The following is a 21659-nucleotide window of genomic DNA, read 5'->3' on the forward strand; positions in this document are numbered from 1 at the left end:
CAAAATCCACTTAAGTTCTCATCCTTCTCGTTCCGTGCGTGCGTACAAACATGCATCCAGAAAGCCGAGTTCTGGTACTGTACTGACGTTCATACTTGCTTATCGACATATACGCTCTAATCGCAATATATTCAACTAAATACATGTGAAAAAATACTGGACTCGGGACCTGTATGTTTATTGAGTAACAACGGCGCAGAAAAGTCAATCAATTCCCCTGGCGAGCAGGCAAGCAAAGCGATTGCGAACCAAACCGGAAGCACGTACACTTTGACCGGAAAGGCGGAGCGGGGGGTTATTGTTGCTTGCAAGCTGCTGTAATGGCGGTGTCTCGTCGCTCAGCAGCGCAGCAGCAACAGAACAGCCTACAGTCTCCGCCGAGGAACAGTTCACTTTCGGGTGCTCACTCGACGGCTACGCCGATGGCAGGGATCAACTCGCCGCATGAAACTGAGCGCGAATGCAGTGGAGGGGTTGAAGGCGCTCTGGCCTCTCCGGACCTGCCTGCCGCGGTCCTAGCGAGCAGCGTGAGCTCAAGCACGACCACCTCTGGGGGCAGCGGCGTCTCCAGCCCCGGCTCCGGAGCCACAAGCCCCACCGACGGTATCGGCGGAGCCTTTCGGGAGTTGTTCGAAGCCTGTCGCAACGGAGATGTGTCGAGAGTGAAACGTCTTGTCGATTCGGCGAACGTCAACGCGAAAGACATGGCTGGCCGAAAATCGACTCCTCTGCATTTTGCTGCGGGTATGTCTCGCTAAGCTAGGCTAAGATAACGAGCTACCGCTTGGCTACATTATCATATCCGCTAAATTGGAATCCTCCATAGATATTTGTGTCCACTCCGACGTGTTGTCATTTAGTTGAGTGGTAGAATGTAGCCTTGTTAACCAGCGAATCACAGGTGGCAGCAAGATTACTTGCTTCTGTGTCGTTCTGTGTCAAATTGACAACAAACTGGCCCACACGCTATGATTCTACTACAGCGTCGTGTACTTTAAGTTAATCTAGTTTTAACAAACGTAACTCCGTTTTAACTGGTCTACTCGTTGAAGACCTCTTTACTCGATCGTATATAGATAAATTGTTGAGTTTGGATATACACCAATCCTTTCCTAAGTGGCATAATTTTAAAACGATTCTCCGTTGTTGTGTCAAATGTTGCCCACTCGGCATCCATTGCAGCCTGTTCATTCTAGAAGGGGGATTCTCACAACTGCGCCCCCTCGCAAGGTTTCTCATTTTTTCCCCAGATGTTTTTTTTTTTTCTGTTTGTTTCTCCTTGCCCTCCTGAGGGTTAAGATCAGGAGATGTTAATTACTGTCAACTGTGGGCATGTGAAAGCCTTTTGAGACTATTTGTCATTAAAGGCTATATAAATAAATATGACTTCAGGTTTTGGTCGGAAGGATGTGGTGGAGCATCTTCTGCAGACAGGCGCTAATGTCCATGCCAGAGATGATGGAGGACTGATCCCCTTGCACAATGCCTGCTCCTTCGGCCATGCTGAGGTTGTGAGCCTTCTCTTGTGTCAGGGTGCAGACCCCAACGCCAGAGATAACTGGAATTACACTCCTCTGCATGAGGCAGCCATTAAAGGAAAGATTGATGTGTGCATAGGTAAACTTTACTCTTTGATTATGTCTCATAATTTTTCAGTGTATCCGTATTGAAACTTGTGAGCGTGGTTTGCAGGGTTAGTAAAAAAAATAATAAATTCAGTCAAAACTAACCGCTGCCACAGTTCAGAGATCTTTTTAAAGTGCATTTGTTTTTCTCATGTAAATGTAGTGTTACTCCAGCATGGAGCTGATCCAAACATCCGCAACACTGATGGAAAATCAGCGCTGGATCTGGCTGACCCGTCTGCCAAGGCAGTGCTCACCGGTCAGTTTCTATTCTCAACTTTTACACCCTGCCCCCCAAAAAAGATTTTTGTTTTGTTTTTTTTTAAACAAGGTGTGACATTGACAGAGTTGAAATATTGTGAAAGTTGTTTCATGCCTTGACCTAATCTTGAACTATATTTATAAATAGGTGAATACAAGAAAGATGAACTCCTAGAAGCAGCAAGGTGAGTCCCCTCCACCTTATTTTTGAGATGTTTGATAGTTGCATACGCAGTATGTAATGTCATAATAACATTTTTAGGCCACCACATTTTCCCAGAAACTATCACAATAAACATGTTTTAATGCCACCGATAAAGTGACAGAGCTGCCAACTGTTATGGATTTTCCGGAATTTGTCAGGGCAATCATTGAAAGCTAACTCGTAATTATCCCGTAATAATTTTTGTGATGGATATTTTCAAAAAATCCTGGGTCACATAATTGCGCAAACAGGATGAAAATGATTAAAATAGTTTGTGGAGAATTGCGGTGCATTTTTGACAATACGACAATTGCAGATGCGGTGTCATTTCGCTGGTGGGCTGCACTGACGTAGTGCTTACCCGTTCGGAGAAGAAGTGAGCAGACGAGTACGATGTTAGTCAAAAGCTAATGATTTGAGGCTACCCCCGATTGCTGCTAGCCTATGTAGATTCACATCAGCGGTGAGAAGCAAGGGCAGTGACACAATGTGAAGCTTCATTGCCAGATTTATTATTTTTCATAGTTCTCAGACCACAACTGTGTGCTAACAAAAACTTAAAATTACTCATAGAACAATCACCATGCCGCCTTCGGGGACCTGTGTCTTTACTTTCCTAACACTTGCTGGAATATGCCGACTCTAAGCATAGATAATGGTGACTGATATTTGAAGTCAATTTTTTTTCTTTCTTTCTATGTCTGTCTTTAAAAATTCTCTCCACATGAAAATAACTAGTGACTCAAAGTTCGGGGGCCGCTGCCTTAATTAAAAGAAGAAAATGTGTATGTGCCTGCATATGTGTGTACATTGTTGGAATGTCAGTGTTACGTAAATATTTTAATAATTTTTTGATTGATTTATTCTTTAAAGTGTCAATATTAATTCGTGACATTGCAATTGCAAATCTCTCTCGCCGTTTCATCCATAATGTGTCTGTGTGCGAGTCAATTCACAAAGCAGGGAGTAAGGTGAGTGACAGGAGAGGGAATGAATCAGTATGACTCACTGCTTAGGATGTATGGAAATAAACATATGGGTAAATAACAATTTGTGAAGTGCGTAAAAAAATATTGTGTCCATTTTAGTCATCTGACGATAAGTCAACGTAAGTATCGTGACAGGCCTACATATACGCTTGTAATCAGAGTTAAGATAGTTAGCTGCTGCAACATGATATTGTCCTTGAATTGTGAAATGAAAGTTAGGTTTTATCAACTATTGTCCGTACTTATCTTTCCAGGAGCGGAAATGAAGAGAAACTGATGGCTCTTCTGACTCCATTGAATGTTAACTGTCATGCCAGTGATGGTCGCAAGGTAATTCAAATACAACTGCATCAAATAACCACAAAGAGATATGAAACCATTGTTATAATGTGCCGTGTACTGTTGCTGTCTGTATTCTAAATGTATGCTGAGTAACTGCATATAACAGGATTAGCTGGTTTTTATTTTCATCACCGTGTTTGATTATTATGCATGCACCTCTTACTTGAATTTGTCAATTTTTTTCTCATGTTGCAATATCTGTGGTTTCTCTCAGATGCCCAATTCATCTTCTCCTGTGTGTTATTTGGACATTGACTTTGTGTTCACCATTTGGAGCTTTTATTTCACAGTTCTTTATTTGAGTGGTTCTCGGGATGGATCGCCACTTTCTCCACGATGACCATGTGTCGGCCACTGGCATGTGGAATTTTCTTTCTCTTTACCTGTAGTGTAGTGCAAGGTTAATTGTCCGAAGACAACCCACAATGCACTTGACAGCATTTTCCTGATATAAATGTAAAGCATTGCTAATGTTGAAGTCATGTCATCCAGAGCCCCACCTCCCGAGGCTACCACCAGGAGGGCACTTTTGCTTTATTATTAACCCCCCCTAAATTGTGCATTCATCTGCACAATAATGAAATGCTAACAGTAACCTGGATCGTCATGCACTTGTTTCATTCATTCCTTGTTATTCAATGCTGTAGCTTTTCATGATGCCTGCATGAACTAGCCCACTTAGATTTTTATTTTTTGTTTATTTTTTGTTTCGTCATAAACCCACCGTATACCACTTGGATTTTGACAACCATTGAGGGCTCTCATCACCCTCAACCTGTTTAACCTAAATTTCACTGCGTGTATGACAGATAAAACGGTGATTCATGAAATAGGCTTTTTTTCAGTCTTTTCTCAGAGGGGAGAACAGATTTATCTATGACCCGATGCTGCAGTTTTGTAATTTTTTTTTCCATTTTGTTTTCTGTGTGACTCTGGCAACATTTGTCGATCAGTCAACATCTCAAAAAATGCTGGTAAGTTGACCTTGATAACAGCCACTTGATTGATGCACTGTTGTGGTCTTATTTTTTCCCCCTTTTTTTAATCCATTGTTTTATTTGACCAATAAGCTGGCTGTCACTCGATTAATTGCACATCATGGGTGTGTGGGTCACTCATGTATCACACCCTGATGCTCCTCTGTATGTCTGTGTGCGGGTTTGTGTGTGCGCGTGTCGCATGTGAGTGTGTTTGGATAATGTGTCAGTGGTGAAAACGCCATGTTTTTGAATTTGCAGAGGAGCTCAGTTTGTTTCACTGCCTGCTTTCTTCAGCGTCTGTCTTCTCTGTTCACTCACCCACACCATCATTCACCCAGCCTCCACACAGTATTTGATCTGGCTTTTTTTTTTTCTTATTAACATGATATCTGACAGTTGCCCATGCATGCCCAAAGGCTCGCTCAGCCTCTTTGCCTTTTGTCAAGCAATTATGTCAAGTGAAATGTGTCCACCTCACACCCCCAATGAACCGGTTGGTAATCAGGAATGACTTTTACCTGTTTCTCAAGCACCTTGCTTTTTTCAATGTTATCTCACACTGAGCAACAATGCCATTACACAGCAAATTCGGTCATCTAGAAGTTGCAGTTTGAATATTTCCTTTACAAAATCTTCCTGCTTGGAAATTGAATTGGGAATGACTGTTTGAATTGTTACTTTTCTCCCTGCTGCCCCCCAAATATCCCTGCATGGAAATTGGGTTGAGAATGAGTATTTGATTGCAAGCTTCATCTTTATTACGGTAGACACAATAAAGAGAACAACTGCACTTGGATTTAAAATCTTGCTTTCACTTACATTTTTTTTTCTTGGCTGAAATACATTTTGGTTTAGTACTTTAGCTTGAATATGCTTCCTTAAACAATGCATTTTATGGCATCGTTGCATGCCCTCGCAGTTACATTTGATCGTAATTTCTCATATGCAGATTAGAACTGTCCAAATAATTGCTTATTCAATGCTTGAGATGGATTAAATGACAGCATTTTGAAGTCATTCATTTATACATTTTATTTGAGGTTCTAGATAATCCAGCGGAAGCATCTCATCTGCATCAACTGGAATGTCTACCAATAGTTGTTTTTTTTTTTTTTTAATTTCATACTTGTCGGTACTGGCAGCTCCTTACTTGAATGCATTTTCAGCTTTGTACTGCAGAACAGGTCATGTAGATGTAATCAAATGAAATTAGCATTGTTAGTTCTCACCTCTGACAGCATGTTAAGTTGGACACCGTGTTTTGCTCGCACCTCCACTGAGTTGACACCATCATGTACATGTACACCATTCATCTGCAGCTCACCTATCATAGCCAGCCGAATCACATTGGCTCTGGCTCTAATCAGCCGCTTGCTCCAACGGCCATCGAAGGCAGCGCGCAGTCAAGGCAGCTGAACAGCCAACCTCATTTGCGTTGATGTTAATAAGACATGCTTTTTTTTTTTTTTTTTTAATAAATACAGTCAACTCCTCTCCACTTGGCTGCTGGCTACAACAGAGTCCGTATCGTTCAGCTTCTTCTTCAGCATGGAGCTGATGTTCACGCCAAGGACAAGGGGTGAGCGCTATAATGAGGACCTTCTTGAACACTTGAAAGTGAGCAACATCACAGACTCTAAACCTGAATATGTTGTGACTTCAGCGGCCTGGTTCCTCTTCACAATGCTTGTTCCTATGGTCACTTTGAGGTTACTGAGCTCTTGCTTAAAGTAAGTTGAAATTCATTGAAATGCATTTAAAATTTGTTATGACGAACCACAGTGCACTTGACAATATTTTTCCCGTGTGCTTGTGTTTTCCTCACGCTTCCTCCCGCAGCACGGTGCCTGTGTCAACGCTATGGACTTGTGGCAGTTCACTCCCCTCCACGAAGCAGCATCCAAGAACCGCGTGGAAGTTTGCTCCTTGTTGCTGAGCCACGGGGCTGACCCGACCCTACTCAACTGTCACAGCAAGAGTGCTGTGGACATGGCTCCCACTCCAGAGTTGAAAGAGAGATTAACTTGTGAGTCCTCTTAAGCAGCAATGACTGAAATCACACAATAGCTTGTAATCAGACTCTCATCACCCAAAGTGATTTGTTTTTTTTTTTGGTCCCTGAATTTTCTCTCTTCATTCTGTATAGATGAGTTCAAAGGCCATTCACTGCTCCAGGCAGCTCGAGAGGCAGACATGACCAAAGTGAAGAAGACCCTGGCTTTGGAAGTCATCAGCTTCAAACATCCTCAAACCAACGAGACAGCTCTGGTGAGAACTATGATACTTAAATACAGTATTACGTTCCGGTGCGGCATAGGGTCTTGGAACTTGTGATTTACAGTGGATACTCTACATTAATTACAAAGTTATTTTATTTATTTTAATAAACATGTGGCCTATGTACTCATTTTTTGTTTCATTTGAAGCATTGTGCAGTGGCTTCCCCTCACCCAAAAAGAAAGCAAGTGACTGAGCTGCTGCTACGTAAAGGTGCCAACATTAACGAGAAGAACAAAGAGTAAGTCCACAATTTGTTTCAACACTTCACATTTTAATGTTTTAACTCTTAACATCACAAAGTCCTCTCAGTTTGAGATGCGAAAGCGTTCACTTGTTCTTTTGTGCGTCACAGCTTCATGACGCCTCTGCATGTTGCTGCCGAGAGAGCGCACAATGACATTCTGGAGGTGCTGCAGAAACATGGAGCAAAGGTTCGCATTTTTAATACTCGGTTTGCTCGAAAATATTCGCAGTCACCTTCCAAGATGCTGGAAGACATGGTTCACCCGCCATCCCCCTTAACTTGTCTGACTTCAGGTGAACGCCGTGGACACACTAGGACAGACTGCTCTGCACCGTGCTGCTCTGGCTGGTCACATACAAACCTGCAAACTACTGCTGAGCTATGGGGCCGACCCGTCCATTGTGTCACTGCAGGGTTTTACTGCTGCCCAGATGGGAAATGAAGCTGTACAACAGATTCTCAATGGTAATCACATTTTGGTGTTCATGGTCGGGCTGGACGATTATGGAAAAATTAATAATCATGCTTATTTTCTGTAGAAGTTGGAAAAAAAATTCACCATTTTTCATTGATTTCAAAACTTAGTATTTATTTAACTACGAATTAGTGAAATTATCATCATAGCCACCCATTCATCCCTGCAAGTTTAACACTTAATTCTTGAACTTTTTTTTTTTTTTTTTTTTTGTCAATTACATGATCTTGTAAGTATCATGTGAAACTCAAGCTTCTTGCTTTTCATCCTGCTGCATGCACACCACATCTTTGATGCCTTGCATTTTTGCACACATTGAGCCCTTGAATTACCGTCACCCATTATCTCTTCTTCATATTTATTTTATCTTATGTTATTTTCACAAGTCTGGTGACTTACTGGGCTAAGCTGGCACCTCGGGGATTGTATTTTGTTCTATGTCATGTGGAAATGTCTGTTGATACTACAAAAAAGTCCTTGGATCTTTATATCCTTGAATTTTGAGAAAAGGAAAATTTCTTGAAAATTCAACTTTAAATCTAACTTGAAAGGACAACAAGAAAATACATTAGTAAGAAAATAAAATAAGAGGATACTAAACTAATATCAACTATAAAAACAACTACTGGCCTGTTCCACCTCGTTTAAGACTTTTAGGGGCAATCTGGTTAAGATAGTAATAGTTTTTCCAAAGGCAGTTCAGATTTTGTTATTTCACATCTGCTCTTTTTTTGAATGTGTTTTTTTTCTTTTCTTCCAGAAAATGTTCCCACACGAAACTCTGATGTGGACTACAGATTTCTTGAGGCGGCCAAAGCAGGAGATCTGGAAACTGTGCAAGTGAGTTGGCCCCAAATCCTCATTTTCTTGATTATTTTATTTTTTATTTTTTTTCGATCAACCTGTTCTACTGGCAACGGTATTTCCAATGTCCAGTGTAGTAATCACCTCTGGACTCTTCAGGGGAAGACATGATAGATGATTCTTATTTTCCCAACAAAAGGGTCTTTCTTTTGATTTGACGCTCAGAATAGAAGCTTTTTGCCTGACGTGTCACTCACAGGACCCTACCATTCACAACACCCTACTTCTTGCCTTCAAACAATCACTGTAAGATCCATCACGGTATTCATTGTTGTCATGTTCTCTTTGTGTGGCAGCAACTGTGCACGCCTCAAAATGTTAACTGTCGGGATCTGGAGGGACGCCACTCCACTCCCCTTCATTTTGCTGCTGGTTACAACCGAGTAGCTGTGGTGGAGTATCTGCTTCACCATGGAGCTGATGTTCACGCTAAGGACAAGGGGTGCGTTTCTTTACACTCTTGATTTTTAGACACTTGTCGCAAATGAAAAAAAAAAAATCCAAGAGGCGATTTTTCTGGAGAATCGAGATTTACACCTGTTACTCATCCCACCAGCGGCTTGGTTCCTCTTCACAATGCTTGCTCATATGGCCACTATGAAGTCGCTGAGCTGCTGGTAAGACACGGAGCCTCAGTCAATGTCGCTGACCTGTGGAAGTTCACCCCACTCCACGAGGCAGCAGCCAAAGGAAAATATGAGATTTGCAAACTGCTGCTCAAAGTGAGAACCGTTTCAATCAGTGACGGATAAGTTGTAAGATTGGAAAATTAACCGTGATTACCATTTAAAACGTCTCTATATTCAGCATGGGGCAGACCCCTCCAAGAAGAACCGTGATGGCAACATGCCACTCGACATGGTGAAGGATGGAGACACTGACATCCAGGACCTTCTGAGGGGTGATGCTGCCCTGCTGGATGCTGCCAAAAAAGGTTGCCTGGCTCGTGTCCAGAAACTTTGCTCCCCAGAGAACATCAACTGTAGAGACACTCAGGGCCGCAACTCCACGCCACTCCACCTTGCAGGTAATGGGTACCGACTGCTTGTGCACATTTCTGGCTCTTGAGTCAAATCCGTAGTTGTACCAAAAATGTAACCGGTAGTGTCCGACTGCGATGTGTTTAAGAATATTGATGACGAACAATGGGATTTCTTGTATTGGCTGCGTTTAATTGTCTCAATCACAAAGCTTAACGAAAGAAGCAGAAAACAATGTCCTTCCATCAATTACAGTGATACAGCCTGCTCCTACACACATTTTATGGCACAGTAATGTATTAAAATACTTAAACTGGTAATTGAAAACAAAAGATTGTTTAAGTTCTAAAATGCTTACCTCCCCATGGACATCAAGAGAAAAGGGGGTGAGTCAAAGAATGCATCAGGTATTCATCATTTCACAGATTTTGTTTTTTGCTGGCCCTGTTACAGTTGTACCAACATGACATTTTGTCGAGATTATGGCCCCCCCCTTATTTATTTATTTATTATTTTTTTTTTAAATTCTAAGAATGTGTTTTTAGTTTTCAGTAAATGAATGGAGGAGCTGCAATCTATCCATCACATTTTACTGTAGTGTCTCTGAATTAAAACATTTTACGGAACATCAGAACTCACCAGCCATACCTGTAAGAATGTATGCGGATGTCAACTGATGACCTTGAGCGCTACCTTTGTGGATGTCTGATCTGACACTGGTCACTTCTCACACACTTTTTCTTCTCACTGTAGTTGTCCTTATGCAGACTGGATAATTGATTTTCTGTGCTTGTTACAATTTTCGACTACTTCCTGTTTTCTCCCTAGCCGGCTACAACAACCTTGAAGTGGCTGAGTATCTGCTGGAACACGGGGCAGACGTCAACGCTCAAGACAAAGGAGGTCTCATCCCACTCCATAATGCTGCTTCCTATGGCGTGAGTTTCAACCCACCAAGCTCTTAAAATATATTCGGTAGCTTCAGCTACCCCTTTTCTTTGATTGAAAAAGCTCCTTTTTAATTCTCCACATAAAAACTGCGGCTTGTGTTATCTTCCCTCTCTGATAGCATGTTGACATTGCTGCCCTGCTCATCAAGTACAACACATGCGTGAATGCCACAGACAAATGGGCTTTCACGCCCCTGCACGAGGCAGCCCAGAAAGGCCGCACACAGCTCTGTGCCCTGCTGCTGGCTCATGGGGCTGATCCCACCATGAAGAACCAAGAAGGCCAGACAGCTCTGGATCTGGCCACGGTAACATCACCAAAGCTTCAACCTTCTGGACCCCATTACGGATATGAATGCATCTCATGTTCATCTAAACTTGTCTTTCGTCTTACAAGCGATCAGATTTCTGTTCTTTAAACTGGAACGCGTTCTCTATTTGTACCTTTAGGCTGACGACATCCGGGCCCTTCTTATGGACGCCATGCCCCCGGACGCTCTCCCAATCTGCTTTAAGCCACAGGCGACAGTGGTCAGCGCCTCTGTCATCTCGCCAGCCTCCACACCGTCCTGCTTATCAGCCGCCAGCAGCATAGACAATCTAGCCGGGCCGCTCAATGAGCTGGCCAGCGGTGCGGCTGCTGGGGGTTCAGGAGTGGCAGATGGAGCCGCAGGCACGGACCGCAAGGAAGGAGAATGTAAGATGATTCAATCTGCCTCTTGGTTCCTCAGTAATTTCTGTCCAAAGGTGGTTAAGAAAAACCTTTTCTTTATTTATTTTCCCAAATAGTGACAATGCTGGACATGAATATCAGTCAGTTCCTGAAGAGTTTGGGCCTGGAACACTTGAGGGACATATTTGAAAGAGAGCAGGTGAGAAATAAAGACAATGTCAAAAATATTCAATGTGAATATAAATGCATGATGGCAAATTGGCAGCTCACTTTAGTGAATTTGGGAACACATACTCATCAAAAGCATGAGATGAAGCTGGTTTTAGGCATCAGTTCTTAATCCTCTTTTTTTTTTCATGTTAGATCACTTTGGATGTCCTTGTTGACATGGGTCACGAGGAGTTGAAGGAAATCGGAATCAATGCCTACGGGCACCGACACAAACTTATCAAGGGCGTAGAAAGGCTGCTGGGTGGTCAGCAAGGTGAGAAGGCCCATTTGAGGTCATTGGAAATGTTTCACTTGAGCAATTTTGACCTTTTTTTCTCGTTGCGTTGACCCCAGGTGCCAATCCATATCTGACATTCCACTGTGCCAACCAAGGCACCATCCTCATAGACCTCGCCTCCGATGACAAGGAGTATCAGTCGGTGGAGGAGGAGGTATGTTCGTCTCATTGATGTTCAGGTCGATGGTGGTCTGCACATACCGGCCGGGACTGTACAAAATAGACAGTTTTAGTTAGCCGCTAACTCAAATAGTAGAGGTTGAGTGCAGCCCAATTTCAAGACTGAACAAGACGTGTCACAAAAATGTAATGGCCGCCACAACTATTTTGGACAGTCCTGCTAACAGTGAAGAAAATTCTCTCCTTGGCTGAGGTCTGTCAATGGTTTTTGTTGTTGTGTATTATAGTCAGGGAAAAAAATTATTTGACCATCCTTGCTTCTTCAACTTCTTGTTCATTTCACTGTTATCAGTGAAAGTATATTAGCAGAAGAATGCAGTGAACACAACAAAACTACGACCGGTTTCTTATTGCTTTGTCCTATTTGACATCCTTAAGATTGATTGTACGTGTTTTGCTTTTTTTCAAGAAAACCATTGAAAGTGGATCGACAGCAGCTCTCAAACTTCAGTTATTTTTGTTGCAGTCATTATCGCTGACAAAATGTACCTGTGCAAAATGAACAAAACTAAACCTGAAGAAACAAAGGTGGTTTAATTTTTTTTTCATCCCTGTCAGTATATTAATGGGATCGTAGTTGGCATTGCTGTACAACTGCGCGACATCATACTGGGGGGCATTTCTCACAAACCAAAATAGTCTGTCTGTACCAGTGCATACATAAGCAACCAATCAGAGCACACCAAATTCATCTCTCATTCATTATTTCCATTTTGATTCCATTTCCATCAGCAGCTAGGAATGTAATGCTAAAAGTGATATTGCAATGTTGTAATGATACGATATCAAAAGCAGCGCATCTCCGTCAGGAAAAAAAAAAAACATTACTTTTCAGCCGAACACAGCATAGTGAACTACATAGACCATGATGCACCTCTGAACCACGAAGAACACTTTGCAATAAAAATCTCTGGCCAAGCTTTTATCTTTGGCACTGCTGCTCTTCGGTACAAAAACATAATATTGGGGCATTGACGGGCTGAGTTTTCTCTGTGCATGCACTTTGTATGCATGAATCATTATTTTATGGTGCTTTATAAATACAGTTTAGGTTTTATACAGTATCGTGACGTTTTGTATTTCACCAGCCACTCCATAAGCTCATCATGATTATCGTATCATTAGGTTCATATCATGATTAATGTATCGTGGCATTTGGATACCGTAGCATCACTATCAGTAAAACCACCCACTCACCAACCCCCCCACAGTTAGCAAATGGGCCAATTGGGGTGGAAAAACCCACATGAAATGTGTTTTTATTGTCTCCCAGATGCAGAGCACCATCAGGGAGCACAGAGATGGAGGCAACGCAGGCGGCGTGTTCAGCAGATACAACATAATCAAGGTCAAGTCTGTTTTTCACGTCATATTTAGTTGTCAGTATGTTGAGGAATTTCCACATTTCCAGGTGAGCGTTGCACACTGTCTCATCAAAATAAATACTGTCTTTGGCCCACAGATCCAAAAAGTGGTGAACAAGAAGTTGAGGGAGCGTTACACACACCGGCAAAAGGAGATCGCAGACGAGAACCACAACCACCACAACGAACGCATGTTGTTTCACGGTACGCACATCTGCTCAGCTGCACTCTGGTGGATTTTTGGACCACCGCGAGGCCTGTCCGCTGTCCGTGCTGCACGTTCATGCAATGCATTACTGCCTTGGTCATCGGGAGGTTCAAAAAGTTCAAATATGAATCAAATGCAAATCGGGTTGCAAATTCAGGAAATGTTCAAAATTGAAAACGGAATTCCTGTGGAATTTTTGGGCGCAAACCAGGAATTAAACAAATTGAAGGTTGGCTCTTAACTTTGAGCGACCTTGACTTGAATTGTCATCAACTACATTGTTTATGGGAAAGGAAATACCTTCACAAACAGCTCATTTTGTGTGATTTTTTTTTTTTTTTTTTACGTGATGTGATGTGAGCCTAATCTTTCATTTGATAGTTGCTGTGTTGACAGCCATAAATCGCGATATTCTGTGAGCCTTGATGGATCAGTCGGAATGCTCTAAATTGGCTGCCACCGAAGACGTTGTGTGTATGATCTTGACAAGTGTCTTCCCTCAGGTTCCCCCTTCATCAATGCCATCATCCACAAAGGCTTTGATGAGCGTCACGCCTACATCGGAGGAATGTTTGGGGCGGGCATCTACTTCGCCGAGAACTCCTCCAAGAGCAACCAGTACGTTTACGGCATCGGCGGAGGCACAGGCTGTCCAACCCACAAAGACCGGTCCTGCTACCTGTGCCACAGGTGAAGTAACCATTCCAAATAATGTCGCAGTGGTTTGAGTGTGCTCCTCTTGAAATAGGTCATGGTCTATAACAGGGGTGTCAGACTCTTTTTTTGTCGTGGGCCACATTTTAGTTCCTGTTTCCCTTGGAGAGCCGTTATGAGTGAAACCATATCAAAAAAAGTCAATAATAACGGTTTATTCAACTACGGTTTAAGTTACTGTAATGAGGGATCTGGTCACAAGAAAATGCTGACAATATGTCTCTTATTTATTACATTATGAGAATTTTAGTAAGCATCATGAAAGTTGACGTTTGATTTGCCTTCGCGGGCCACATAAAATGACGTGGCGGGCCTGATCTGGCCCCCGGACCTTGGGTTTGACACCATGGTCTAAACACTTTCTTTTGCTGTGCGACTTGCAGGCAGATGCTGTTCTGCAGGGTGACTCTCGGGAAGTCCTTCCTCCAGTTCAGTGCCATGAAAATGGCCCACGCTCCCCCAGGACACCACTCGGTGATCGGGCGGCCGAGCGTTAACGGCTTGGCCTATGCCGAGTATGTGATTTACAGAGGAGAGCAGGTACATTTTCAAGTCAGACGCAGCGCAAACACCGCAGATGATTGGTTCATAGTCACCCAGCTGTTGTTTGTTTTTCCCCTCAGGCCTTCCCAGAGTACCTTATCACCTACCAGATCTTAAAACCAGAGAGTGCAGCCCAGTCCGCTGCAGGCGCTGAGCAAAAGTCATAGTTGGTGCCATACTGACCCATGCTATTTCCCCCTTTCACGTGACACATTTCCAATTTTCCTTCCAAGGTGACCAGTACGTAGAGGGCAGATATGCAGTGTAATACTCTTCCCTTTTGTCTCCTTTCACATTTCGTGCATCGGTTGCATGTTAACACGGGAGCATGTAAGGCCCTGTAGTTTATGGCTTGCTTCTCTTGTTAGTTTGCCACCCTTCTGGCTTCATTGCCCGAAGACTGTGGAGAACCACCAACCCTCTTCACACACACACACACACACACACACACACACACACACACACACACACACACACACACACAGTTTTTTTCAAATTATGTGAAGTAGGAATGCAAACATATCTGGGTTCATCCTGTACAGAAGATTTAGTCCAAACACTATCAGTGAAAATAGTTGTTACCCCGTAATGTTGACTATGAACTTCCAGGAGAACACTACAGTTTGCGGGTCTCTTTAGTCGTGTTGCACAAGCCGCTGGGAAGGATCCGATACTTTTCGTCGGCTTTACAATATAGTCGTGAATGAGAGTATGCTCGGAAACACAGCTTGATTGCAATGCGCAGCACCCTAATAATATGAGGGATATTCTACACATATGAATGCTGTACATTTAAAGCATTATGTATGACGGAATAGCTTAGTAAGTTGAAATATGCTTGTGATGTTTTAAAACCTGATTGCCAGTGAACTCATCAAAGCATCCCACTTGTCACCGTTGGTCTTCTTTTATGCATAAGGATTTGCACTTTTACATAGAAACCTATTTAAGTTATTTTGAATCAATGAAAATCTTGAGGGAAAAATATTTGTACAGCTTGTGTAAATGGTTGTTTATAACTGTTGCTGTTTAAAAGTATCTTGAGTTGAATGTAAAAAGATGTTTCTTTTATCCCTTCTCTATTCTCCTTCTTTGTTAATAAAAGTCAATAACGGGTCATTGTGCTTTGTTTTCATTCAATTCGAGCTTGACTTTGAAGTAAATACAATGTAATATAGTTCTCTGGTGAATACATTCGTGAAGTACAGTTGGCATTTACATCTACAGTTGCTGCAGTTTATGGTCAGAATAATAAGCGGTTTATCAAAAGTAAGCAAAGCTCAAAGTCAAAGTTTTCAGGAATTCAAGTCTCCTACTTTTAAGGCTGGCCCAAAGTTTGACTTCAGCACCTTGCCAATAATAGGAAGGAGAGCAAAAGTGTTGTCTGCAGGTCTGTGCTCGTAGGTGGACTCTGGCGTTGAGCAGGTGACTCCCTCTTGTGGCACGGAGGACCCAAGAACACTTCCTTCAAGACTGAAAAATGAAATGAGGCTTGTGTTGGGTCTGTCTCAGTGACAGACTGAGGCTGCTGTTGTCTTCTTCTCTGATCAAAACAGAATATCGTAGCGAATATTCCACGAATTGCACCCTATTAAAAATATTCATTCCGTGTCTTTTGTGCATTTTTTTTCACTTTTAAATTATCCTGCGGGCCTGATCAAACCTGCTTGCGGGCCGGTTCCGGCCGTATGTTGTACACCCCTGATGAATAGTAAGCCGTTTTTAGCCGAAAAAAAAAAACGACATGTATATAGTAAGGCGTTTTTAACCAAAAAAATTGACCATGTGTCATCAGGCGTTTTTAGCCGAAAATAACGGCCATGTATCGGAAGCCGTTTTAGCCGAACAAAACGACCATGGATATATAGTAAAGCGTTTTTAGCCCAAAAAACCGACCATGTATAATAAGACTTTTTAGCCGAAAAAAAAACGACCATTTATAGAAAGGCGTTTTAAGCCGAAAAAAATGACCATGTCTTGTAAGGCGTTTTTTGCCGAAAAAAACGACCATGTTTTTGTCAGGCCTTTTTAGACGAAAAAAAACGACTATGTATAGTAAGGCGTTTTAACCCGAAAAAAAAAACAACCATATCTAGTAAGGCGTTTTTATCCGAAAAAAAACGACCATGTATAGGAAGGCCTTTTTAGACGAAAAAAACGACCATGTATAGGAAGGCGTTTTAACTCGAAAAAAACAACCATGTATCGAAAGGCGTTTTTAGCCGAAAAAAACAACCAGGTGTAGTAAGGCGTTTTTAGATGAAAAAAAACGGCCATGTATAGTAAAGCGTTTATAACCGAAAAAAACGACCATGTATAGTAAGGCGTTTTTAGTCGAAAAAAACGACCAGTCATAGTAAGGCGTTTTAACCCGAAAAAACCGACCATGTTTTGAAAGGCGTTTTAGATGAAAAAAACGACCATGTTTTGTAAGGAAATTTTAGCCGAAAAAAAACGACCATGGAGAGTAAGGCATTTTTAGCCGAAAAAAAACGACCATGTATAGTAAGGCGTTTTAACCCGAAAAAAACGACCATGTATAGTAAGGCGTTTTAACCCGAAAAAAACGACCATGTATAGTAAGGCGTTTTAACCCGAAAAAAACGACCATGTATAGTAAGGCGTTTTAACCCGAAAAAAACGACCATGTATAGTAAGGCGTTTTAACCCGAAAAAAACGACCATGTATAGTAAGGCGTTTTAACCCGAAAAAAACGACCATGTATAGTAAGGCGTTTTAACCCGAAAAAAACGACCATGTATAGTAAGGCGTTTTAACCCGAAAAAAACGACCATGTATAGTAAGGCGTTTTAACCCGAAAAAAACGACCATGTATAGTAAGGCGTTTTAACCCGAAAAAAACGACCATGTATAGTAAGGCGTTTTAACCCGAAAAAAACGACCATGTATAGTAAGGCGTTTTAACCCGAAAAAAACGACCATGTATAGTAAGGCGTTTTAACCCGAAAAAAACGACCATGTATAGTAAGGCGTTTTAACCCGAAAAAAACGACCATGTATAGTAAGGCGTTTTAACCCGAAAAAAACGACCATGTATAGTAAGGCGTTTTAACCCGAAAAAAACGACCATGTATAGTAAGGCGTTTTAACCCGAAAAAAACGACCATGTATAGTAAGGCGTTTTAACCCGAAAAAAACGACCATGTATAGTAAGGCGTTTTAACCCGAAAAAAACGACCATGTATAGTAAGGCGTTTTAACCCGAAAAAAACGACCATGTATAGTAAGGCGTTTTAACCCGAAAAAAACGACCATGTATAGTAAGGCGTTTTAACCCGAAAAAAACGACCATGTATAGTAAGGCGTTTTAACCCGAAAAAAACGACCATGTATAGTAAGGCGTTTTAACCCGAAAAAAACGACCATGTATAGTAAGGCGTTTTAACCCGAAAAAAACGACCATGTATAGTAAGGCGTTTTAACCCGAAAAAAACGACCATGTATAGTAAGGCGTTTTAACCCGAAAAAAACGACCATGTATAGTAAGGCGTTTTAACCCGAAAAAAACGACCATGTATAGTAAGGCGTTTTAACCCGAAAAAAACGACCATGTATAGTAAGGCGTTTTAACCCGAAAAAAACGACCATGTATAGTAAGGCGTTTTAACCCGAAAAAAACGACCATGTATAGTAAGGCGTTTTAACCCGAAAAAAACGACCATGTATAGTAAGGCGTTTTAACCCGAAAAAAACGACCATGTATAGTAAGGCGTTTTAACCCGAAAAAAACGACCATGTATAGTAAGGCGTTTTAACCCGAAAAAAACGACCATGTATAGTAAGGCGTTTTAACCCGAAAAAAACGACCATGTATAGTAAGGCGTTTTAACCCGAAAAAAACGACCATGTATAGTAAGGCGTTTTAACCCGAAAAAAACGACCATGTATAGTAAGGCGTTTTAACCCGAAAAAAACGACCATGTATAGTAAGGCGTTTTAACCCGAAAAAAACGACCATGTATAGTAAGGCGTTTTAACCCGAAAAAAACGACCATGTATAGTAAGGCGTTTTAACCCGAAAAAAACGACCATGTATAGTAAGGCGTTTTAACCCGAAAAAAACGACCATGTATAGTAAGGCGTTTTAACCCGAAAAAAACGACCATGTATAGTAAGGCGTTTTAACCCGAAAAAAACGACCATGTATAGTAAGGCGTTTTAACCCGAAAAAAACGACCATGTATAGTAAGGCGTTTTAACCCGAAAAAAACGACCATGTATAGTAAGGCGTTTTAACCCGAAAAAAACGACCATGTATAGTAAGGCGTTTTAACCCGAAAAAAACGACCATGTATAGTAAGGCGTTTTAACCCGAAAAAAACGACCATGTATAGTAAGGCGTTTTAACCCGAAAAAAACGACCATGTATAGTAAGGCGTTTTAACCCGAAAAAAAACGACCATGTATCGTATGGCGTTTTTAGCCGAAAAAAAAACGACCGTGCATAGTAAGGCGTATTTAGACGAAAAAAATTACCATGTATAGTAAGGCGTTTTTAGACGAAAAAAACGACCATGAAGAGGAAGGGGTTTTTAGACAAAAAAAACGACCATGTCTAGTCAGGCCTTTTTAGCCGAAAAAAACGACCATGTATAGTAAGGCGTTTTTAGCCGAAAAAAACGACCATGTATAGTAAGGCGTTTTTAGCCGAAAAAAAATGACCATGTATAGCATGGATGTCAAACTCATTTTACATTGTGGGCCACATAGGGCCTCGGTAGATGTCAAGTGGGCCGCACCATTAAAAATAATACCATACTCTGCTATAAATAACCAAAATAATATGTCTTTCCTTTGTTTTGGTCTAAAGATGCACAAGAATACTAGGGAAATGTTGAAATTTAATGAACATATCTTTCACAAAACATTTCATGAAGCACCTAAGATTTCCTTAGACAAATGTGCAATTTACTTTTGTCATTCACATTCAGTCAAACCTCGGTTTTCGAACGTCTCGGTTCTCGAACAATTCGGTTTTTGACCAAAAATTTTGAGTTTTAATGCCTCGGATGACGAACAAATTTCGGTTCTCAAACAAACTGAGTGCACTTGAATGCACCATTTGACTCCTCTCGCCTTCCTTACACAAGGAAGTGACACTTCCTCGGGTAGACGAGGAAGTGTTGCTTTCCATTGTGAGCAGACGTCTTCAACAAACATTTTTATTTTAAAAAGAGTGTGCTTTCGGTTTTCGAACAATTCGGTTTTCGAACAGCCTTCTGCAACGGATTATGGATGAAAACCGAGCTTTGACTGTATCTGCATTGCAATTGATCCCACTGACTGTACAAAGGCACAAAACAGTAACAAGTAATTGGTCTTGAAAAATATAGTAATGCACTTTTAAGATTAAACGAGATTTATAAAGAAAGGAATTTTTAAACCATTTACACGAGCATATAAAATCTAAATGTAATCCCTGCCTACACCTTACAAACTAAGGAGAGTGCTATATGTGTAAAGAATAAAGTTTTCACATGTCCTTGATAGGGTCTGCTGTGTTGAGTCCGTCTCAGTGACAGAGGGCTGTTGTCTTCTTCTCTGATCAAAACAATGTTGTCTTTTCCTCTGATCGAAACAGTGTGTCCCCCTAGCGGATATTCCATGAATTGCACTTTATTAAAAATATTCATTCCATGTCTTTATGCATTTTTTCACTTTTAAATTATCCTGCGGGCCTGATCAAACCTCCTTCCAGATTACGCACACTACCAAAACGTGCAAGCCAACTTTATTCATTGTTTCAAGATGCTTTGTTGATCAGGGCAACTCCGCTGGAATAGTTGAGACGCAAGTCTCGTCTGGATGCTTGCGGGGTGCTCTCTGCTGGTCCCAACGGGGCCGGGGGCTGAAGAACCTGCAAAACCCAAAGGATCGCGGTGAAATCAAACTTCGTTTCAGATTAGGGAGGAAACATCGTATGACTTTCTGAGGGCCCCGATAACTTTCCCCCCTCAAAGTATTCACTGTATATCGATCAACATGTCAGAAACATTTCGGTCTCAAACTCCAGCAGAGGGCCCGCCATTGGCAAGAGGAAACAATAAACCCGATTTCGCTTTCCAATGTCAGCTAACAGCAGTAAGAATCATTGTAAAATTCGACCGCAAACTCGCAAGAGGCTAGCGCCCGTCGTCGATGGTGTTGACAAGGTCTTTCCGAAGCGTAAGGGCGCCGTCTACTGGTGACCAATAGGAATGACAAACCTTCGACTGAAGTGGGTCTCAACTTTACAAGTACAGTCCCACCAAAAAAATACAACTCCCTGGGTACCTTTATCAGGTGCTGTCTCACCATGTTGTTGTGGCTTTGTTGTTGTGTTTATGATCCTCTGGACGAGTTGGAACTGGGAAAGTCAAATCCTTTTGCATACCTGTAAACCTCGGATAATTGTTGCCCATATGATTACGATTCCCCTTTCAAAGCAACAAAAACCCTTACAACGGTTTACCGCGCATGCGCACATCATGCTGAATCAATCCGACCGTACGCAGCGATGAAAAAAAATATACGATTGAGGATTACTTTTGCTGGTTTGCCGTGACAATAGTAGCGATCGACGACGGCATTGTCGTTGGCTACCAGGTGAGACGATCTGGATTTGAGCTAAATGGTCTTTGTGAGATCGGTTCACAATTTTTTTTTTTCCGGTATAAAAGTTGTAATACGCCGTACATGATTTGAAATGATTAAAAAACGTATAGAATACGGGCAAAACGTACAAGTTGACAGGTATGTGTCTGTCTGTGGCTGCGCAGACGCGACGGAGCATGTGCTCAGCGTGCACTCCGTGCAGTACCTACCAAGCCCCTCGCCCCTCCACTTTCTCTTCTGGTCTACCTCTCTGAGCATGGCAGCTGAGCCACTGCCAAACCTTTTCAGACCAGACACGAGAGAGAGCACGAGAGAGCGCGAGAGAGCGCGAGAGAACGAGAGAGCCACACACAGAGCCGGCTCTCGAGGGAGGGTGCCTCTTTGTACTGGCTCGTTCGCAACCGACATATCACTATATAGCAGCGGTCCCCAAACTTTTTCCTGTGAGGGCCGCATAAGCTTTCGCTTCTGTGATGTGGGGGCCGGGGTCAGTCTGGAACAGAAAAAGGGTGGCCGCAAGAGTACGGAAATGTAAAAATGGATTGTTTTCCAGAAACCCACACAAAATGAAGCCGCCTCTTGACAGATGAGACTGATAGACGTTTCTTTGCGCTGAAAGAAACAAAAACATCGTTTGTCCACTTTGGGTTAAATACCC

The 21659-nt window shown here is 42.0% G+C and overlaps 1 protein-coding gene across 2 annotated transcripts; it reads left to right on the forward strand.

Annotated features, from left to right (window-relative positions):
- Positions 1-269: 269 nt before the first annotated feature.
- LOC109524974 (tankyrase-1-like) lies at positions 270-14808 on the forward strand. Of its 2 annotated transcripts, XM_019885137.1 has the most exons (28): positions 271-744; positions 1393-1617; positions 1789-1884; positions 2035-2071; positions 3335-3410; positions 4376-4396; positions 5887-5981; positions 6066-6132; positions 6242-6428; positions 6549-6670; positions 6829-6920; positions 7035-7113; positions 7220-7391; positions 8162-8241; positions 8562-8707; positions 8822-8987; positions 9073-9292; positions 10074-10183; positions 10315-10503; positions 10646-10892; positions 10985-11067; positions 11232-11352; positions 11433-11530; positions 12830-12904; positions 13019-13124; positions 13632-13818; positions 14226-14382; positions 14466-14808. In XM_019885137.1, the coding sequence occupies exons 1-28, from the start codon at positions 321-323 to the stop codon at positions 14550-14552; spliced, it is 3765 nt and encodes a 1254-aa protein (XP_019740696.1). In that variant the 5' UTR covers positions 271-320; the 3' UTR covers positions 14553-14808. The 2 variants fall into 2 exon arrangements, with proteins under 2 accessions (XP_019740697.1, XP_019740696.1); XM_019885138.1 differs by lacking the exon at positions 4376-4396 and having other exon boundaries at positions 270-744; positions 14466-14580.
- Positions 14809-21659: the final 6851 nt, after the last annotated feature.

The sequence above is a fragment of the Hippocampus comes genome, unplaced genomic scaffold, assembly GCF_001891065.2.
Source record: "Hippocampus comes isolate QL1 unplaced genomic scaffold, H_comes_QL1_v1.1 scaffold45, whole genome shotgun sequence".
NCBI lineage: Eukaryota > Metazoa > Chordata > Actinopteri > Syngnathiformes > Syngnathidae > Hippocampus > Hippocampus comes.